The sequence below is a fragment of the Odocoileus virginianus genome, chromosome 8 (assembly GCF_023699985.2).
Source record: "Odocoileus virginianus isolate 20LAN1187 ecotype Illinois chromosome 8, Ovbor_1.2, whole genome shotgun sequence".
NCBI classification, from domain to species: Eukaryota; Metazoa; Chordata; class Mammalia; order Artiodactyla; family Cervidae; genus Odocoileus; species Odocoileus virginianus.
The window spans coordinates 71,656,214-71,676,888 of record NC_069681.1 but is presented as its reverse complement, the minus strand read 5'-3'; the positions used below and the strand labels follow the sequence as shown (position 1 = coordinate 71,676,888).

At 41.7% G+C, this 20,675-nt stretch overlaps 1 protein-coding gene across 3 annotated transcripts in view; it reads right to left on the bottom strand.

Annotated features, from left to right (window-relative positions):
* SGCG (sarcoglycan gamma) overlaps positions 1-19,429 on the bottom strand; it is a 48,751-nt gene extending 29,322 nt beyond the window's left edge. The window contains exons 1-2 of one of the 3 annotated variants that reach the window (XM_070471676.1): positions 19,256-19,429; positions 360-554 (exon numbers count right to left, since the gene is read on the bottom strand). In XM_070471676.1, coding sequence (XP_070327777.1) covers positions 360-554 — 195 coding nt within the window. In that variant the 5' untranslated portion in view covers positions 19,256-19,429. Of the gene's footprint in view, positions 1-359; positions 555-7,942; positions 8,072-18,791; positions 19,111-19,255 lie in introns of those variants that run through there. The other 2 variants (XM_070471675.1, XM_020890624.2) reach the window with 2 other exon arrangements.
* Positions 19,430-20,675: the final 1,246 nt, after the last annotated feature.

The window sequence follows — 20,675 nt, the reverse complement described above, 5'->3', positions numbered from 1 at the left end:
ATTTTTCCAGTTAATGAATTAAATAATTTTTAAGCAATCATGACACACAATCAACCCCAAACTCAAGATGGCTCCAGTTTTCCTACCATGAAGAGATAATGATGAATGGAAAAACTGCAATGAAAATTCACTGTAAAATCAACACAGTATAATTTACAGTGAAACTATTAAAAAAGGTTAAGAAAAGGTAAATGCTACCTTATTTTAAATGTTATATGTATTTTTTTGCTACTGAGCATTCTATCCAGACAGGAGACAAACACTAAATGCATGACAGGGAGCTTCTGTTGATGCAATGGGGATGGACTGACAGCATAAACAAAACGAGAACGTGATTATCAGGAAAAATAAACACTTACTGGGGAAAACCACATGACTCTAAGAATCCAAATGGTAAGAGCAAAATTCACAAGGAGAATGATGAGCAAAAGAAGGACGAACAAATACAGGCAACGCTTTCTCCAGCCATAAATGCCAATTTTGTAGACAGCCTGGTTCTCTGGCCGCTCTATCTGGGTGCCCTCCGTGATCGTGGTGTATTGTTCACGCACCATCTGCCACAGGTAGGGGGTAAAGAGGGGGTGAGGGAAAAGGGGGGAGGGGTGGGGAAGTGGGAGTGGGGAGAGGGACAAAGGGACAAACAGACGGACAGAGAGATAATTTGTCAATATTGACTGACCATTAGTCCAACTAAACATTTTTTTACCCTAATAACAAATCTCCAAAATTAAGTGATTTTTAAAAACAGCATTGAAGAATACTCTGAAACATGTCATTGTATTCCAGCCACAGTGATAATCTGTCATTCACCATATTAGATATAACAAATTCATTTGAAATCCAGTGATCATATTTCCAGGGCTTCCAAGGTGGCTCAGTGGTAAAGAACCCACCTGCCAATGCAGGAGATGAGAGTTCAGTCCGTGACTTGGGAAGACCCCCTGGAGAAGGAAATGGCTACTCACTTCAGTATTCTTGCCTGGGAAATCCCATGGACAGAGGAGCCTGGCAGGCTATGGAGTCCACGGGGTCGCAAAAGAGTTGGACATGACTTAGCGACTATAACAACAATCACATTTTCAAGTCTTAATCTATAAACTCTACATATACACCTTTCAAAATTCTGCAGGACTAACTTTGGAATTGAAGCATCAAACTACAACAGTCAAGTGATCGTTCTTAAAAGATTCAGTGGGAGGAAAATCAAGCTGGTACCTATAAGTCTTGTGGAAAAAATTCCAGTTCCTCAATTTTATGCCAAATGATTAGGTTACATCTTCCTTCAGCTACTAAATATTAGTCAGAATTAAAAAGGCTCTTTACAAGATACCAATCACGCCAACATTTGCCTATAATAAAGCTCCCAAGTACTGACCTACTTCAAGAAAGATCAAAACGTGGACGTGTACAAATGTTTACAAACATCCATCATTTTATGTAAATCAGGGTAAGAGTTTTAGTAACAATCTCCACTTTAGGAAGAGATTTTTAAAAGTTGCTCATTCTCCTGTTTACACGAACACACAAAAAGAGCATCAGTCAGTCAGTCAGTTCAGTAGCTCAGTAGTGTCTGATTCTTTGTGACCCCATGAATCGCAGCACTCCAGGCCTCCCTGTCCATCACCAACTCCCGGAGTTTACCCAAACTCATGTCCATTGAGTTGGTGATGCCATCCAGCCATCTCATCCTCTGTCGTCCCCTTCTCTTCCTGCCCCCAATCCCTCCCAGCATCAGGGTCTTTTCCATTGAGTGAACTCTTTGAATGAGGTGGCCAAAGTATTGGAGTTTCAGCTTCACCATCAGTCCTTCCAATGAACACCCAGGACTGATCTCCATAGTTTTGTTTAAATTAAAATTAGAAATTATGATGACTTTTCTGATTGTAAAGGTAGCAAAATGATGAATCAGAACATAAAGTACTCTCCTCTGAGATTTTTTTATGCATTTATTTTTAGGAATGATTTAGAGATGTCCTTATTTAAAATGTCATGGTCTAAAATAATTCTTTAAATCTCTTTCTAACTGAACAGGCATCTTCCCCATGTTCAAACTGATTGTATAAAACGGTGCTCTTCATCACTCAGTATTTTCAAACACTGAGGATTGACAATCTGCATTATTCAAAACCCAAGTGGTTATTAACAGTTTCATGAGGGCATTCTTCACTTACTCATCTTTGACCCCTCCAGTCTTTTTTTATATGAGAAAGTCCATCACCACCCACCCAGGTCTTCAAAGTCTCTGAAGTCATTCTTGTTTCCCCTTCAAGCCCCACATCAACCCCACACCAACTCCACCTTCAGCCTATCTCCTCAGTCTGCCTACTTCTCTCCATTTCCATGGCAACCACTCTGGTGCCAGCCCCTCGAACTCCCTCATCTTCACCACTGCAAACCTGTCTCCCTTCCTCCCCCTCTGGAAGCCTCTCTCTACCCAGCGGCAGGCACGTGAAATAAAAGTCAGTTCCTGTCACTCTACCATGTCAAATCTTCCCATGGCTTTTCCCCACTGAGAACATCCAGGCTCCTCCATCACCTGCCCCCAGTCCTACATGAGAGCCTTTGCTCACCTCTTCATCTGCTACCACAGTGCCCCATCTACTCACAAACAGCCCAGGTGAACCCTCAGGTCAGAACCCACTGTTGGGCAACCTCCCCACCTGTCACCCTCTGCTGGCCCCCTCCTCACCTTTAGCACCAGTTCACAAGTCATCTCCTCCAAGAAGTCTTCCCTGGACACATTCAATCCCATCATATCACATCATTCTGTTATATTAATTTCAAAGCACGTGTCATCTAAATAATGGTGGCAAATTCAGACAGTCCATAAAAGATAAGCTCAGAGTCTGAGACTGGATTGGAGGGGTATGGCCAGAGACTCAGAATTCAAAACTATCACATTATTTTTACAATATTGCCAGAGATCAATAAAAACAGGTGTTTTCTAAGCATCAGTGTATATACACATTCTTGCGCACACATACACGTATGTCTTCCAATTGCTACATATTTCTATTCCTATATAGAGCTTACTATTGCTGGTGTAAACCTATCACAAACCTAGCTTAATCCAACATAATCTTATTATCTTTTAGTTTTGGAGGTCACTGTTTGCATCATAACTCACATAATTCCTACATGGTGCCAACATTTAGGAAAACGAAGAGGTTGCCTTGGTAGATGTGACAAAAAGTACATCAATAAGGAAAATTCAACAGTAGATAACTAATGGAGGAAATATTTGCCTTAAAGATAAGACAAGGTTAATACCCTTAGAAAGATAAATAAATCAATACAACTTGAGCAAAACCATGCACACACATTAAACAAATGGTTAATACACAGTAAAAGATTCTACTTCACCGGGAAACACAAATACAAATTCCACAGGCAGTTTTCAAACAGTAAGGGAAATTTAAAAACTGATTCTAGCCAACATTGGCACGCTTAAGTGATATCATATGGATATGTTTGAAAAATGGGCATGGAACTCCTCTGCTGTTGAAAGTGAAAATTAACACCATTCCTCTAGAAGGATGTTTGGCACTATGTACTGAGAATCTCAAACAGACAGTAATTTCAATTCTAGAAACGTATTCCAAAGAAACAATCAGGAATGAAAATGAAGACTGACATTTAACGGTATTTGTTTTATGTTATCTATAACGATGAATAACTGGAAAGTAAAGGCTTTCCTAGTGGTTCAGTGGTAAAGAATCTGCCTGCCAATGCAGGAGACACAGGAGACCTGGGTTTGATGATCCCCTGCTAGAGGAAATGGCAACCCACTCCAGTGTTCTTGCCTGGAGGATCCCATGGACAGAGAAGCCTGGTGGGATATATAGCCTGTGGGGTCACGAGAGTCAAGACATGAGTAAGCAACTAAACAACAACAAATAATGATAAGGTTTAAACATCAGAGTAACTAGTTATTGGATTATTATAACATTACAGAATTAACTGCTTGAAAAGCATATATCTTGAATATGCTAGAGAAATGCTAATGGTAGAGTGCTGAATGAAAAACAGAATAGTGAAATACATGTTAAAATATACACCCGGAGAAACAGACTAGAAACAAATTTTAAAATTGTTAACAATAATTTCCCTCTATATTCTACCTTTTTCACTTAAAACTGCATTTCCCAAAAGTCTTTCTGTATTTTTTCAGATTAAAAAATTCGTATATATTTACCTTTTGATATATATATTTCTCTGATAATAGAAAAGCTAACAGAAAATTCACTATACTTGTCCCAACTTTATGACTACATTTAGGATGACCAAGTAATTTAAAAAGTAGTTCCACTTCATCTTTGGTCAGATTGCTTAGCATGACTATATAATAAAGCAAAGTACACAAACTGTAGTTCTCAATTTCATCCAAAGTCACAATCAATACAATTCCCACCATCACAAAGGCCCCTGCTATAAAACACACACACGCACAGAGAGAGTCACAGGTTACAAGGTCATCAAACTGTTCTCTCTTCTCTACAATAGAACTGACTTTTAAAATAAAATGGCAAGCTGCCATTTAAAAAAGTTCCTTACAGAATACACCAAACCAACAGAATAAATGCTCTTTAACTAGCTAACATTCCTGATCAGGGAAGAAACCTTTATTTAAATGAAAAAGTAACAAGAGGAAAAAAAAAACACTTTTAGCCACTGTCATACAAATGTTAGGTCATAAAACTGCGGTTTTAAAATGCATATTTGTTCTTAGTTCAGTTAGAGACTATTTTAAAGCAGGGCTATGATTATGAAGATGAGCAATTCAAACATGTTTTCTTGGTGCTTTACTCTTGTTTTTATTAAATAAACTCAGAAATCTGAAGCTTTTACCATGTCCTTATGTCATGTTTGACTAAGGAGTAATATCAATGTCCAGAAGCTGAAGTTAGCAGAAATAAGGCCAAAATCAGGATGTTCTGTTCTCCGTTTTGTTCACCATTATATAACCAGCACCTACAGGTTTATAGGCTGGACCTTTACTGCATTTCACACCTTAGTGACCTCATGCGACTTCATTTTCTATCAGGAATGTCTATCCATAAGTGCTCTGTATTTCAACAGTGTATTTCAAGATCATGCAAAGTTCTACCTTGATGAATGAGTTGGATTTGGGAGGACGATTAGCATCAAAGAAAGGCTGTTTCTACCCTCAGTTTTCAACCATATTATCTTAGGTATTTCCTTTCACTATCATATAACACAGACTGAAATCTAAAGTTACACCTTCTTAGTTCTGTGACATGATGATCAATTCTGTCCACTGAAGAACAAACAGTTGGTCAACTGATCAACTCGAGCAACCTACCAGGCTTCTTGAGAGTGTGTTTTTTCAAAGATGCTGCACATGTAACACTCGCTGAGAATGTTTCAGGTAAGAGTTAAAATAGTCACAAAGGTGAGGATGGGTTTTAGGTACTGTCTCCATGGCAACGCCTTCTTCCTGCTGGTTCTCCATTGGGGTCTGTTTTCCAGACCTCAGCTGAGGCCTTCTTTTGACGTTTTACAGCTCTTCTCAACCCCTCCATGCCCCTTATCCAGTCTCCATGGCAACCAAAGTGACCTCCCCTAAGACTAATTCTATCCCAGTGGCTTCAGGACAAAGCACAGATGCCTTGGGCACACACAACTCATGGGAATGCCAGCTCTTTAACCAGCATGCACAGCATACCAGCTGGATCAAAGTCAAGTGAACTTGGACACTGTGAAGGACTCTGGGAGAGGTCTCAAGTCTCCTGCAATTCCGCAGACCACCAAACACTCCTGCATCTATTTCCCAAGAAATTCTCTAAGGCATAGTAAGATGTGAAACAAGAAGTGAGCATGGAGTCTGTAATGGCAAAGACAGTAAGGAATTCTACAAAGCTCAAGCGAACAACAGAGAATGATTTGGTCCTGAAGTAGGTCCAGAGAAGAATAAGGCTAGATGCTCTTGAGGCTGAGAGAGAAAGGAGGCAGGAAGGAAAGAAGGAAGCAGAGGTGGGTTCTGAAGGTTCCTCACTAGGAAACCAAAGCCACAGGGGGCGAGCAGTGCTAGGATCACTTGAGAAGCAGCCAGGTAGAAAAGGGAGTTGGGGGAACCCTTCCCAGGTCCCACAAAATGTGCAAAATTAAACAAAATGGGCACCCATTCATAATTTATAATTGTTATTTGATTTTTACCTTCATTATAGTAGAGTTGGACCGTAAAGAAGTCTGAGTGCCAAAGAATTAATGCTTTCAAATTGTGGTGCTAGAGAAGACTCTTGAAAGTCCCTTGGACTGCCAGGAGATCAAACCAGGCAATCCTAAAGGAAATCAGTCCTGAATATTCATTGGAAGGACTTATGCAGAAGCTGAAGCTCTAATCCTTTGGCCACCTGATGTGAAGAGCTGACTCACTGGAAAAGACCCTGATGCTGGGAAAGATTGAAGGCAGAAAGAAAAGGGGATGACAGAGGATGAGATGGTTGGGTGGCATCACCAACTCAATGGACACGAGTTTGAGCACTCTGGGAGATAATGAAGGACAGAGAAGCCTGTCCGTGGGGTCACAGAGTCAGACATGACTTAAGTGACTGAACAACAGTAGGAATTCAGTTTAATGACTACAGGGTTTATTTTTTAAAGGACAACATGGAACAGCTTTATTTGCAGCATTTTAGCTGAAAGCTTAGCCAACATATTCAGAAAACTTGGATGTGTTGGTCTTTGGAATTTGATATTTAAATATAGTGAAACACTGCTTTTCATTTGGCTTTGAAAGAAACCTCAGATAAATTCTAGAACCTCTAAGACTAACAACTACTTGAACCACAAGGCGGTGAGTACGCCTCTCTGTATCCATCTCTACAAAATGTTTCCAAGAAAACAAGCAAACATAAACACAGGGAGTTTTTTAGTTCATTTTGCACTAGTGAGTTACTCCATTCTGCTGGCAAATTTTCCAGCCAGCCAAGCTATTTTTTCCCTATTATCTTTCTTGACAACTTTCTTTAGAAACTCGTCCTCCAAAGGCCCTATGTTACTTAGGATCCACCATAAAGAACAGACATTTAATAGGTCAAAGTACAGCACACGTTTACCTCATATTCTACTTACTATACTTTCTGATACATATTTTGAGCAATAGACTATTTTCCCCAGATTTGGGGAGAGAGACATTTTTCCCTTTTTCATCCAAGAAGAGTTGGGCAGCTGAAGCTGGCATTTTGCTTCTGTTTTGCTTATTCTCAATGTATCAAACCACCTGGACTTCAGTTCTCATGAATTTTACTCTATGTTTAAACGTCTTTGACAAAACTATGACAAAATGTAAAGCAAATGTATTTCTACCACAAAAGCTTAAGAGTAGAATTAAAAGTGAAAAGTGAGTGAAAGTGAAAGTGTTAGTCACTTAGTCGTGTCTGACTCTTTCTGACCCCATGGACTGTAGCCCACCAGGCTCTGTCCATGGAATTCTCCTGGCAAGAACTCTGGAGTGGGTGGCCATTCCCTTCTCCAGGGGATCTTCCCACCCAGGGATCAAACCTGGGTCTCCTTCATTGCAGGCAGATTCTTTACTGTCTGAGCACCAGGGAAGCCCAGAATTAGAAGTAGGTGATCTGAAAGATTACTCTTTATCTGGATTAACTACATAACAACTGAATGCCTGATAATACAAAAATGCTGTCATGGTGTTCTAAAATTAAAACTATTAGAAGGACATAATCATGCTAGAATAACACATAGCATTTTTAGTTGTTAGAAAAACTTGAAATGAGGCATTAATTCCATTTTGCTGATATTTAATATATAATCATTTTGAGCTAAATATATTTAAAATTTTAAATTTATTTTCTGTTATGTCATCTATGAAGGAAAAAATAATCAAGAAGCCTTATATCTATTTGGTCCTTAAGTTAAACATTCTAATTCTTTAAGGTCCAAGTTAAAGCCGATTACTTACCTTAGATATCGTTAAAAAGCACACGGTGAATTAACTGCGTTCCTTCAGAGCTTCTGAGACAGGATTTGAGGCTGTCCAAGGACTTTGCCCAGTGAGAGGGGAGGGGTCAGGCTCACCAGGCAGCTGGGAGGAAGGCTCCCATTCTGGGTCTGTCTCATGTTTCATTCCCTCCTATTAGCAACAGGCACATCTAATTTTACTCCCGTGACACAAGCAGCTCATACCACACTTAAAATTGTCTGGGCACCAATTCCAGGACACAGCACTAAGGGTGCCAAGGAGAAAAACCTCCTTCAGAACCAACAGTTAAACCCTGAATCATGACCCTCGTATGTGATTTTAACTTTCTACAGTGAACTTGACCTTAAATGAACAGAAAAGCCTGTGGGATGCATTTCCAGTGGAATCCAATGCCAACAAAAGTCTTATAAAAATCAAATTCACATTGACTTTACTAGAATTAAATGTATACTGTTCTCTTTCAAGTAAACTGCAAAGTCTTATGTAACAGTCTTTAAAAATCACTTTCTTTAGACTGCTCTCCTTGTGGCTCAGCTGGTAGAGAATCCACCTGCAATGCAGGAGACCTGGGTTTGACCCCTGCGTTGGGAAGATCCCCTGGAGGAGGGAATGGCTACCTACTCCAGTATTCTGGCCTGGAGAATTCCACGGACTGTATAGTCCCTGGGATTGCAAAGAGCTGGACACGACTGAGCAACTTTCACTTTTTTTTAGACCTTTTATAAGTGAAAAAACTTAAACATTTGAGAAAACCTTAAATAATGATCATTACTATAAAGCAAAAGTAGACTCAACATGTTAAAATTATGATAGTTATTTTATCAGTAAACTAAAATTATATCTTGTTTAACAAATTAAGTGAAAGTAACAAGGTGATCTTATGTAGTCTTATCTTTCTTTAAAAAGAACAATTAGATCATTCATCTTTTATAAGGTGTAAAGAAAGTCTACTGAACTTTTGAATAATCTTAATCTTTTATTCTGCACTATTTTTACAGAGCCTGATTTGCAGCATGAATTGAAACTGACTAAGTTGTGTACTTGAAATTCATATTTTGGCACTAAACCTTGACTTTGAGAGGCAATGTGAATGATAATCCATATGCTTAATTTTTATTTTATTTTCTTCTCAGGAGATTTTTTCTCATGCTATTTATTTATGCTCTAACTTCTTTTGAAATTTGATGCTTCTTACACCAACAGCTGCAGGCCTTAAATGAAAAGCTGATACAGCTTCAACTAATCGCATATTTATTCATAAGACACTGAAAAATCTTTCATGAATTCTTTGTGCATTACTATTTTTTCTCTCGTGGCAATTCAGTTGGACAAAATACTATGGCAAAACCACCAATTCTCAACGAAAATACCTACTGTATTTAACAGTGATAATATGAGATGTATTTTTGTATCGCCGGGTGCCTGAATAGTCAAAATCTGAAACCCCTAACTCAATATTCTGGTTGAAATGTCACACTTAAAAGTTACTTACAAAGGGACCTTTTGTCAGTCGACTAACTGATTTATAGCGATGAATTTTCACCTTGGGTGTTGTTTTGTAAGCATGTTAGTCAAGTTGTATATCTGTTCTCCATTCACATTCACAGATATATTTAACACTATCGACTAAATTTTTAATCCTGCTGGAAGGATGACTTTGAAAACAAAATCTTTTGATTTTATACCACAGTTGATACTATTGAAAAGAGATCTTCAAAGCATCCATTGTAGGTCTAGTTCAGGTTTGTAACTCACATACACACATCACATTTGTTTTCAACAGAATGATAACATTATAAAGCTATAAGAAGCCTTAAAGAAAACTAGTCTACCCGTCCACTAGACGTAAAACACTTTATTCAAGGTCAGAGCTGCTAAGGGCATGGAGGGAAGCAACTTTCAGATGAGATAATCCGAGCTTTGGAAAGAACAGAGAAGTGAGGAGTAGCTGCCTCAAAGAGGTAAGGAGTAAAGTTACCAGTGAAATGTATGAGTCTGCGTTCAGGGTCCAGCTGAAGTTGATGAATAGACAGTGGTCATAGTCCCTGTGACTTTATATTCTACCTGCGGTGGACAGCATTGACAGCAAAGCCTCTCTGACCCAGGCTACACTTTCATCGCTTCCCCAAACCTGCCCCTTCACCCATCCTTCCTTTCCTGGCTTACGACTCCAGCCTCCACACAGTCCAGGGAGACAGGTCGAGAAAGCCCCCTCGCTAACCCGCTGCCAGTCACCAGTTGACACTGCCCCTCCTGCTCTGCCCCCGTCTCTGCCCTGGGTCCCCTTCTGACTGGGGGACCCCCCTTCAGACCTGCCTGGTGTGTGGCTGGTACCTGCTCCCCTGTGTGCAGGTGCACTGTGGTGTATCTTACTCTCCCCGATGCCACATTAACCCTGAGAACAGGAAATTCTGTCCTCATCACTCCCCTGCTTCAAGTCCTTCAGCAAGCCGTCGGAATAGGGCACCAGGTCCGGACAGGCACATGCCCCTTTACAGTCAGGCCCTGCACATCTCACCGGGCCTCTCCCTGTGGGTTCTGTAAGGAACCACAGGAGTCACCTTGCTGTCCGGTGCCCACTGGACCTCAGACTAGAGTTCTTGCTCATCTTTTTCTGCTTTTTCTTCTATATGCACTTAAAAATTTATTATAATTGCTTGTATATACACTGCCATCATTGGTTTGTAAACCTGTTCTCTCTACTGGACCATGAACTATGTGCTTAGCACCTGCATATAGTAAACCCTCAATTAGCTGAACTCTGCAGTTATACCAGACTCTGCTTTTTATGACAGCAATTCCGTAGTGTACAGTAAGACACACACACACACACACACACATACACACATACACAGAGCTAACATACATGATCAGAATGACATTACAAGAATTTTCCAGAAGAGGTCAGTATAACAGCAGTAAGAGGATGGCTTTCAGAGTAAATGAAATGTGAAATCAAATTAAATTCTTTTGTAAGTGATCAACTTTAAACCTTTAAAAAAAAATACCATGTGAATCATTTGCTCCTTCAATTGAAGCTGTAGTTCTTCAAAATAGATGGCCACAGACTTTTCAAGTAAGTAAAATGAAGTGATCAAATGATTCTATACACAACTGAAAGCTCAAGTTTTTCATCTGGAATGTTGTTAATATAATTACCTGGAGGCTTCTCACCCACCTTTCTGATGACTTTTTAAATAGGAGTGATCCAAGTGTATGCATTTTATTTTTATTTATTTGTTTTTTTGGCTGCACTGGGTCTTCATTGCTATGCGGGCTTTCTCTAGCTGCTGCGGGTGGGGACTACTGTCTAGAGCGGTGCACAGGCTCCTCACTGCAGTGGTTTCTTTTGTTGTGGAGCACAGCCTTCAGAGTGAGGGCTCAGTAGCTGCAGCACATGGACTTCATTGCCCCTTGGCATGTGGAATCTTCCTGGACCAGGGATTGGACCCATGTCCCCTGCATTTGGCAGGCAGATACTTTACCATTAAACCACCAGAGAAGTCTCCGAGTGTATGCATTTTAACAAAAACAATTCATATTCCCTTCAGAGTTTCCATATCAATAAAATGAAACTACTAGACTACTGATGTGGGTATCTTATGTTTCTCATGGTACTTTTGGGGAATTTAGGAGTCAGTATTCAGTATCAAGGGCTAATTGAGTGTTTTCAGGGAAGATAGGATAAAAGCATTGGAATGCTGGAGAAATAAGAGGAAAAGGAAAGACTAAAAGGAATACAAAACTTTAAGATTTCAGAAGAGAAAGTGGAATATGACTTGAAATTTCAAAGGTTATCCACTGGTAATGCCTGAATTGCATCACAACAATTAAAAAGCATTATTCCATGAACATATAACTTTGCATAATCCACAGAAAATGGATACTACAGCCCCAGTAAGTATAGACTTTTGGGCAGAGAATGGAAGTGCTGTGTGTGCCCATCAGAATGACAGGAAACACTGAGCCATTAGCAAAGCAGAACCCACACACGCTGGAGAGGAAAGCCATCAGAAGGGCTTGGGAATTCCCTGGTGGTCCGGTGGTTGGGACTTTGTGCTTTCACTGCCAAGAGTCTGTGTTCAATCCTTGGTCAGGGAACTAAGATCCCACAAGTCTCACAGAAAAAAAAAAGCGGGGTGGGGGGGGAAGTGCTTATGAGAAACCTGAAGTCTCCTGCTTCTCCCTACCAATCTCCACGTTCACTGGTCCGAGTCACTACTTACATCTTCTTCCCCATACTCACCTCTGACCTTTACATAACCTTAAATGGCTGAAGCTCGATTTATTAACTCTGGACTCATGCTATTGGCTGAGTTCATGCACATTATCACCCAGGTGACCTTCTTCTCCTTTTCCCTATGTTGTTTTATCCGTGGTCACCTCTGAAATTCCAAACAGTTTATGTCAGCATTTGCTTCCTGGCCCCTGATGACAGATCATCTCTTCATCTGTCTGCTCTCTAGTTGAGGATGTTAGCATTTCCCCACTTCTAGACACTTGCCCCTTCTTCTTCAGCCCTCCATCACTTCTTTACTTTCACATGATCAAACCGGTCACATGTTCCATTTTGAAATGATCATCTCCTGTATCTCCTATGATTTGAACAGGTTGATTTAAAAAGTAAAAATTCAAAAGGCAGTGTTCACATTTTCACTCTTCTGGAAGAGTTTGAAAAGAAACTGCATTAATTCTTTAAATGTGAGTAGAATTTTCCTGGTCTCTAGCTTTTCTTTGGAGAAGGCAATGGCACTCCACTCCAGTACTCCTGCCTGGAAAATCCCATGGACAGAGGAGCCTGGTGGGCTGCAGTCCAAGGAGTCACTAAGAGTATCGGACACGACTGAGCGACTTCACTTTCACTTCTCACTTTCATGCATTGGAGAAGGAAATGGCAACCCACTCCAGTGTTCTTGCCTAGAGAATCCCAGGGACAGGGGAGCCTGGTGGGCTGCCATCTATGGGGTCGCATAGAGTCGGACACGACTGAAATGACTTAGCAGCAGAAGCTTTTCTTTGTTGGGAGAGTTTTGATTCTGATTCAATCTCCCTAGTTGCTACTGAGCAATTTAGATATCCTATTTCTTCTTGATTTAGTCTTAGTATGTTGCATTTTTCTAGTATATATCCATTTCTTCTAGGTTATCAAATTTGTTGGCATATAATTGTTCATAGTAGTCCCTTATGATCCTTCATATTTCTGCGCTATCATTTGTAATGACTCCCTTTTAACTTCTGATTTTATGAGTCCTCTCTTTTTAGTCTAACTCAAGATTTATAAATTTTAATTATTTTTAAAAAGCAAGTTCCTAGTTTCATGGATCTTTTCTGTTGTCTTTTTAGTCTCTATTTCATTTATTTCTCCTCTGACATTTGTCATTTCCTTCCTTCTGCTAGGCTTGAGCTCCTTTTCTAGTTCCTTCAGGTGTAGAATGAAACTGTTTCTTTGAGATCTTTATTTTTTCTGAATGTAAGCACTTTGCCTCCAACTCTCCTCTTAGAACTGCTTTTGCAGCACCCCAAAGATTTTATATTGTGTTGTCATTTCATTTGCATCAAGGTATTTTTTCACTTCCCCTTTGATTTCTTCTTTGACCCACTGGTTGTTCAGGAGCATCTTGTTTAACTTCTACATATTTGTGAATTTTCCAGTTTTCCTCCTGTACTGATTCATAGAGAGTATTTTCACTGCCCTAAAAGCCCTACTTATTTAACTAGTATGCAGAGTACATCATGAGAAACGCTGGGCTGGAGGAAGCACAAGCTGGATTGCCGGGAGAAATATCAATAATTTCAGATATGCAGATGACACCACCCTTATGGCAGAAAGGGAAGAAGAACTAAAGAGCCTCTTGATGAAAGTGAAAGAGGAGAGTGAAAAAGTTGGCTTAAGGCTCAACATTCAGAAAACTAAGATCATGGCATCCAGTCCCATCACTTCATGGCAAATAGACAGGGAAACAGTGGAAACAGTGGCTTACTTTATTTTTCTGGGCTCCAAAATCATTGCAGATGGTGATTGCAGCCATGAAATTAAAAGATGTTTACTCCTTGGAAGAAAAGTTATGACCAACCTAGACAGCATATTAAAAAGCAGAGACATTACTTTGCGAAGCTTGGTTGGCAAGTCAAGGCTATGGTTTTTCCAGTGGTCATGTATGGATGTGAGAGTTGGACTATAAAGAAAGCTGAGAGCAGAAGAATTGATGCTTTTGAACTGTGGTATTGGAGAAGACTCTTGAGAGTCCCTTGGACTATGAGGAGATCCAATCAGTCCATCCTAAAGGGAATCAGTCCTGGGTGTTCATTGGAAGGACTGATGTTGAAGCTGAAACTCCAATACTTTGGTCACCTGATGTGAAGAGTTGACTAATTGGAAAAGACCTTGATGCTGGGGAAGATTGGGGGCAGGAGGAGACGGGGACGACAGAGGATGAGATGGTTTGATGGTATCACTGACTCAATGGACATGGGTTTGGGTGGACTCTGGGAGTTGGTGATGGGCAGGGAGGCCTGGCGTACTGCGGTTCATGGGGTCGCAAAGAGTCGGACACAACTGAGTGACTGAACTGAACTGAACTGAACTGAAAAACCCTCTGTGCTCTGTCTGTGGTGGGAGGCACAGATTTAGGGTCAGGTCTATGTCATTACTCAGTTTTGCCCAGCAGCCCTCTGGGCCAGTGAAAACAGCCTCTCTGGGCCCAGGTTCCTTCTGTATTATCGGGGGCCCTAATCACAGGGTGCTGGTGAAGACGGGATAAAGTAGAACCCCTAAAGTGCCTGGTTTAAGCAGGAACTCAATCAATGCAATAAAACAGCACTTTTTTTTTTTTTTTTTTAGGGCAAACACCAGAAGACAGTTACTAAGGGTACATCTGAGAAGGAGATTCTGAACAGCAATTTATTGGATATTTTCCTCATGGCATTTTGAACTAAGGGATTATAAACAAACAGACTGAGTCAAGAATCTTAAAGAAGGATACAGAGGATGAAATCACGGCTACCAAGAGGGGTCATTGGTCAGAACCTCAGTTATAACACAACCCACAGAATTTCATCTAAATAACTGAATGATTCATACAGACATTCTCTGTAAGAACACAGCTTGTGTCCAGTCCTAGGTTTTTCATATCTGCTCCTTAGGTCTCTGTCATCAGTGTAATATGATTTTAGTTAAAATTTTCATATTAAAATTCTTCCTTTACTCATTCAGAGACCTTATTTTTGAAAAAAGAGTTTAGCAACAAACAGACAAAAAGAATAAGCACATTTTAATAAATTTATACCTAATTCATATTTCTTTTCCAATTCAGTTTTCATTGTTTTATTATGAAGGTAATTATTAATGCAGCTCTGTTTTGCTATAATGGAATGATTTAGGGCTTTGTATGTGCAGCAACCAAGCCCACTGACATGCTAAAAATCTAACTTAAGTGATCTTGGTTGGGGTCCAAGACTGAGCTTGGAGGGTTGTTAACCTCTTGAAACTGAGTCCAAAGTAGGTACACCTCTTCGGGCATTTTTCTGGATAACACACCTGTAACTCTCAGCAGACCTTCAAAGGGGTCCATGACCTTGAGGAAGCATCTCTTTTCTGTCTCCTTCCTCTTCCCAAGGCCTCCTATTCCACAACAAACACCTCCCTCACATATAGCAAAATGATATGCTAAAAAGACAGGTTGTTATACACAGTTATTTTGTTTCCTAATTTAGATGGTGCTACACTCATAAATTTATATGCAAATATACTTCAAATGAGGTTGTCTATACAGAGAATACTGCATTTGCAGAACTGACAGCACATAGCCTTGTGTTCACTTCATATAAATTTAACTAAAAAGACAATAAAATGGGTATTTTTAAAAAAAATCACTAATCACCATCTCCTATGTCTAGAAAATTAAATGTTTGGGTTATTACACTACCATGATCATTCCCATATAAATCACTTTTAAACTATACAATTCTAGAGAGAAAAAAATTACGTTGTTTTCTTTTTTTTTGCTTAGCTGTAACTATGTCTATGGACACTTGCATATATTACCCATAGTAAGACAGGAGTTCTTGTAGGGCACATCTTAAGTACTAACCACTAAATGAGGGTCTGATAAATTAAAAGAAAAATCAGAACCAAGATAATGAAATGATGCTGATTAAAATGTAATAGTGCATATATATTTAATCTGATATATTTTATTTTATTTATTTATTATTTTTTTAATTTATTTTTTTTATTAGTTGGAGGCTAATTACTTTACAATATTGTAGTGGGTTTTGTCATACATTGACATGAATTAGCCATGGATTTACATGTGTTCCCCATCCCAATCCCCCCTCCCACCTCCCTCTCGACCCGATCCCTCTGGGTCTTCCCAGTACACCAGGTCCGAGCACTTGTCTCATGCATCCAACCTGTGCTGGTGATCTGTTTCACCCTAGATAATATACATGTTTCGATGCTGTTCTCTTGAAACATCCCACCCTCGCCTTCTCCCACAGAGTCCAAAAGTCTGTTCTATACATCTGTGTCTCTTTTTCTGTTTTGCATATAGGGTTATCATTACCATTTTTCTAATTCCATATATATGTGTTAGTATACTATAATGGTCTTTATATTTCTGGCTTACTTCACTCTGTATAATGGGCTCCAGTTTCATCCATCTCATTAGAACTGATTCAAATGAATTCCTTTTAATGGCTGAGTAATATTCCATGGTGTATATGTACCACAGCTTCCTTATCCATTCGACTGCTGATGGGCATCTAGGTTGCTTCCATGTCCTGGCTATGATAAACAGTGCTGCGATGAACATTGGGGTGCACGTGTCTCTTTCAGATCTGGTTTCCTCAGTGTGTATGCCCAGAAGCGGGATTGCTGGGTCATATGGCAGTTCTATTTCCAGCTTTTTAAGAAATCTCCACACTGTTTTCCATAGCGGCTGTACTAGTTTGCATTCCCACCAACAGTGTAAGAGGGTTCCCTTTTCTCCACACCCTGTCCAGCATTTATTGCTTGTAGACTTTTGGATAGCAGCCATCCTGACTGGTGTGTAACAGTACCTTATTGTGGTTTTGATTTGCAGTTCTCTGATAATGAGTGATGTTGAGCATCTTTTCATGTGTTTTTTAGCCATCTGTATGTCTTCCTTGAAGAAATGTCTGTTTAGTTCTTTGGCCCATTTTTTGATTGGGTCATTTATTTTTCTGGAGTTGAGCTAGAGGAGTTGCTTGTATATTTTTGAGATTAATCCTTTGTCTGTTGCTTCATTTGCTATTATTTTCTCCCAATCTGAGGGCTGTCTTTTCACCTTGCTTATAGTTTCCTTTGTTGTGCAAAAGCTTTTAAGTTTCATTAGGTCCCATTTGTTTATTTTTGCCTTTGTTTTTTGTTTTTTTTGGGTTTTTTTGTTGTTATATATTAATCTGATATATTTTAAATATGATCTAGCCAGAGGAATAAAACACATCTTCAAAATTGAAATGAGTCTCATTATCTTTGAAAGAGGTGCTTTTATAGTTTAAAAAAGCAAACAAATTATTGGTTAAATGTGAAGCTTTGCTTATTTCTTTCATAGTCTGCTATGTAGCTCTAATGAATTTAATTTGTTAAAACTCACCACTACATTTTTTCTGAGATTAAAGAAATATTTAATAGATGATAACTATTATGCAGGACACTTTATGCTTCTAAGCCTGTAAGTGCAAGTATATTATCTGTGTTAATGATTTATGTGAAACATCTACTAAATATTGTACTTAATGTTGAATCAGCACCAACGAACATTGAAAATGGAAAGAACACAGGATTCACAAAAGTAAAATGCATGAAAATATGACTATTCTACAATCTGAAAAGTTCCCTGGAGGACGTTTTGCACACCTGGAGTGGATGTCACCTGACAGCACTCTGTTGGAGGCACGGTTTCCTCGGAGGAAGTTTTAATACCAGGCACATCGAAACTTCCAGCAAAACAGTCCACCACCAAGAGCCAAGAGGTCAGCTTAAGTAAATATTTGAGTAATACTGTAAAATCTACTTTTCATAGTTTTTAACTAACGTGCTCATATGAAAGGAAGAAGAGCAGGAAAAGAGCTATATAAAAAGGCTTACTTAAAAAAACTACAACTCCACTGCTTCGCACGGATTTCACCGCTTTAAGGAAGACCCAGAAATAATGCACCGAGGTACCGCTCATCTACACGGAGCCCCAGCCCTGCATCACCTGCTCCGAGACAGCAGGTAACACTTGAAGATCAGCGGCTTCCCAGAAATACCGCACGCCACTGTCCCGAAATTTACGAACAGCAGCTACTCTGGATGGCTGTCACCGACTTCCTATTAATACTTAATCCCAACGTAACCAAGTGATAACATACACACACACACCTAAGAGGGCTTTGAGGGAAGTGGATGAGGGTGGAGAGACCACCCCAGTGAAGAGGCGGCGAGATGGGGCACTTCAGAGCTCTCTGCCCCAGCAGCCCAGGTTAGCCCCCAAAGGCGCTCCCACCCACCCGCCGCCGAGGGATGCGCAAGGCCGGGTCACGGACCACTGTTCCCTCTCCAGAAGTTAAGTCCCGTCTGCGCGCGGCTCAGCCTTTAGTCTTTGGGGGTAAAGACGGGAGAAGGGTCCCAACTACACCGCGGGGCTCCCCGCCCCTCGACCCCGCGGAGCGCAGCTGCGAAGGGGCAGGTGCGGGCCGGCCAGGGCTCCGGCAGGAGGCGGCGGGGGTTCGTGGGGCAGGGCTGGGGATGGGCAGCGGGCAGGTTCAGGGGTGAACACCGGGCCACTGGGGCGAGGCGGTGGCTCGCGGCCGCGCTCCTTACCTGCGCCGCTTCCCCGGGTCTTGGGGCGCGGGCCGGCCCCGCCGGGCCCTCCATCCCTGGCGGAAGGGGACCACCGGCCTCTCCCCGGGCAGAGAGGGCCGCGCCTCGGTCCTCCTCACTCGGCGACCGCCGCGGCAACTCCGCTCCCGGGCTGGGGGGGCGTTCCCCCAGCCGCGGGCGCCCATATCCCGGCGCAGGCTCGGGACGCCCTGGATCCGGCGCCCGGGGAGGCGGGGTCGCCGGGGGTCCGAACGCGCACCGGCCCCGGGCGCACGTCTAAGGGCGCGCCCTCCACTGCCTGCTCCCCGAGTCCCGGCCCGGCGGCTGCAAGGCACCCCTTCCTCCGGCCCCCGCCTTGCAGACACTCCCGCCCCGGGTCCAGCGCAGTGGCCTCACGCATCCGAGCTCGGAGCTCCGCGAGCGCCGGCTGGTCCCCCCGCCGCGGCCCTCGTCCCCCGAGGTACCCCAGCCAGCGCCGCCCTTCCTGCGCGTGTCCGGTCGTCGGCGAGGGGTCCCGGTCCTTCGCAGGCTTCGGAGGGTCCCCGGCCGGTCTCCCGCGACCTCCCTGGCTCCGGACACAGCGCAGGGCCGGGGACTGGCCGCTGGGGGGTACCCAGCGGGGTTTGCGCTCGGGAGTAGCGCCCATCCGCTACTTCCTAAAGAAGAAGCAGTACCACAATTTTTTTTTTTTTTTTGCTTTTGTTTTTTTAAAGAGTGGAGAGGTTCGCTGAAATGATTTTAAGGCACACGGTTCTCCTATTAGTGCGTCTGTGTCTATCAGTATTTACTCACTGACCCTTCGTCCACATGGGAGAGCGACTCGGCTCCACAGTTTCTTCTGGGGAAGGCTCAGAAGACCCAGAGCGCTGGCCATGATTTCCCTGATGGAAAAGCTAAATGTATCCGAAGTGAAATGTGGGGGGAAAGCCAGGGGTGTGGAAAGGTCTGAACTCTCCATATAGATTTTTTTAAATTAATTAATTTATTTTAATTGGAGGCTTATTACTTTACAATATTGTGGTGGTTTTTGCCATACATTGACATGAATCAGCCATGGGTGTACATGTGTCCCCCATCCTGGACCCCCTTCTCACCTCCCTCCTCATCCCATCCCTCAGGATTGTCCCAGCACACCAGCTTTGAGTTCCATGTTTCACGCATCCACCTTGGACTGGTGATCTATCTCACATATGGTAATATACATGTTTCAGTGCCATTCTCTCAAATCATCCCACCCTCGCCTTTTTGCACAGAGTCCAAAAGTCTGTTCTTTATCTCTGTGTCTCTTTTGCTGTCTTGCATATAGGGTCATTGTTCAGTCAGTCAGTTCAATCGCTCAGTCCTGTCGGACTCCTCGCGACTCCATGAATCCTCACGCCAAGCCTCCCTGTCCATCACCAACTCCCGGTAACATCTTTCTAAATTCCGTATATATACGTTAATATACTGTATTGGTGTTTTTCTTTCTGACTTACTTCACTCTGTATAATAGGCTCCAGTTTCATCCACCTCATTAGAACTGATTCAAATGCGTTCTTTTTAATAGCTGAGTAATATTCCATTGTGTTTATGTACCACAGCTTTCTTATCTACTCATCTGCCAATGGACATCTAGGTTGCTTCCAAGTCCTGGCTATTGTAAACAGTGCTGCTATGAACATTGGGGTGCATGTGTCTCTTTCAATTCTGGTTTTCTTAGTATATATGCCCAGCAGTGGGATTGCTGAGTTGTATGGCAGTTCTATTTCCAGTTTTTTAAGGAATCTCCACACTATTTTCCATAGTGGCTGTACTAGTTTGCATTCCCACCAACAGTGTAAGAGGGTTCCCTTTTCTCCACACCCTGTCCAGCATTTATTGTTTGTAGACTTTTTGATAGCAGCC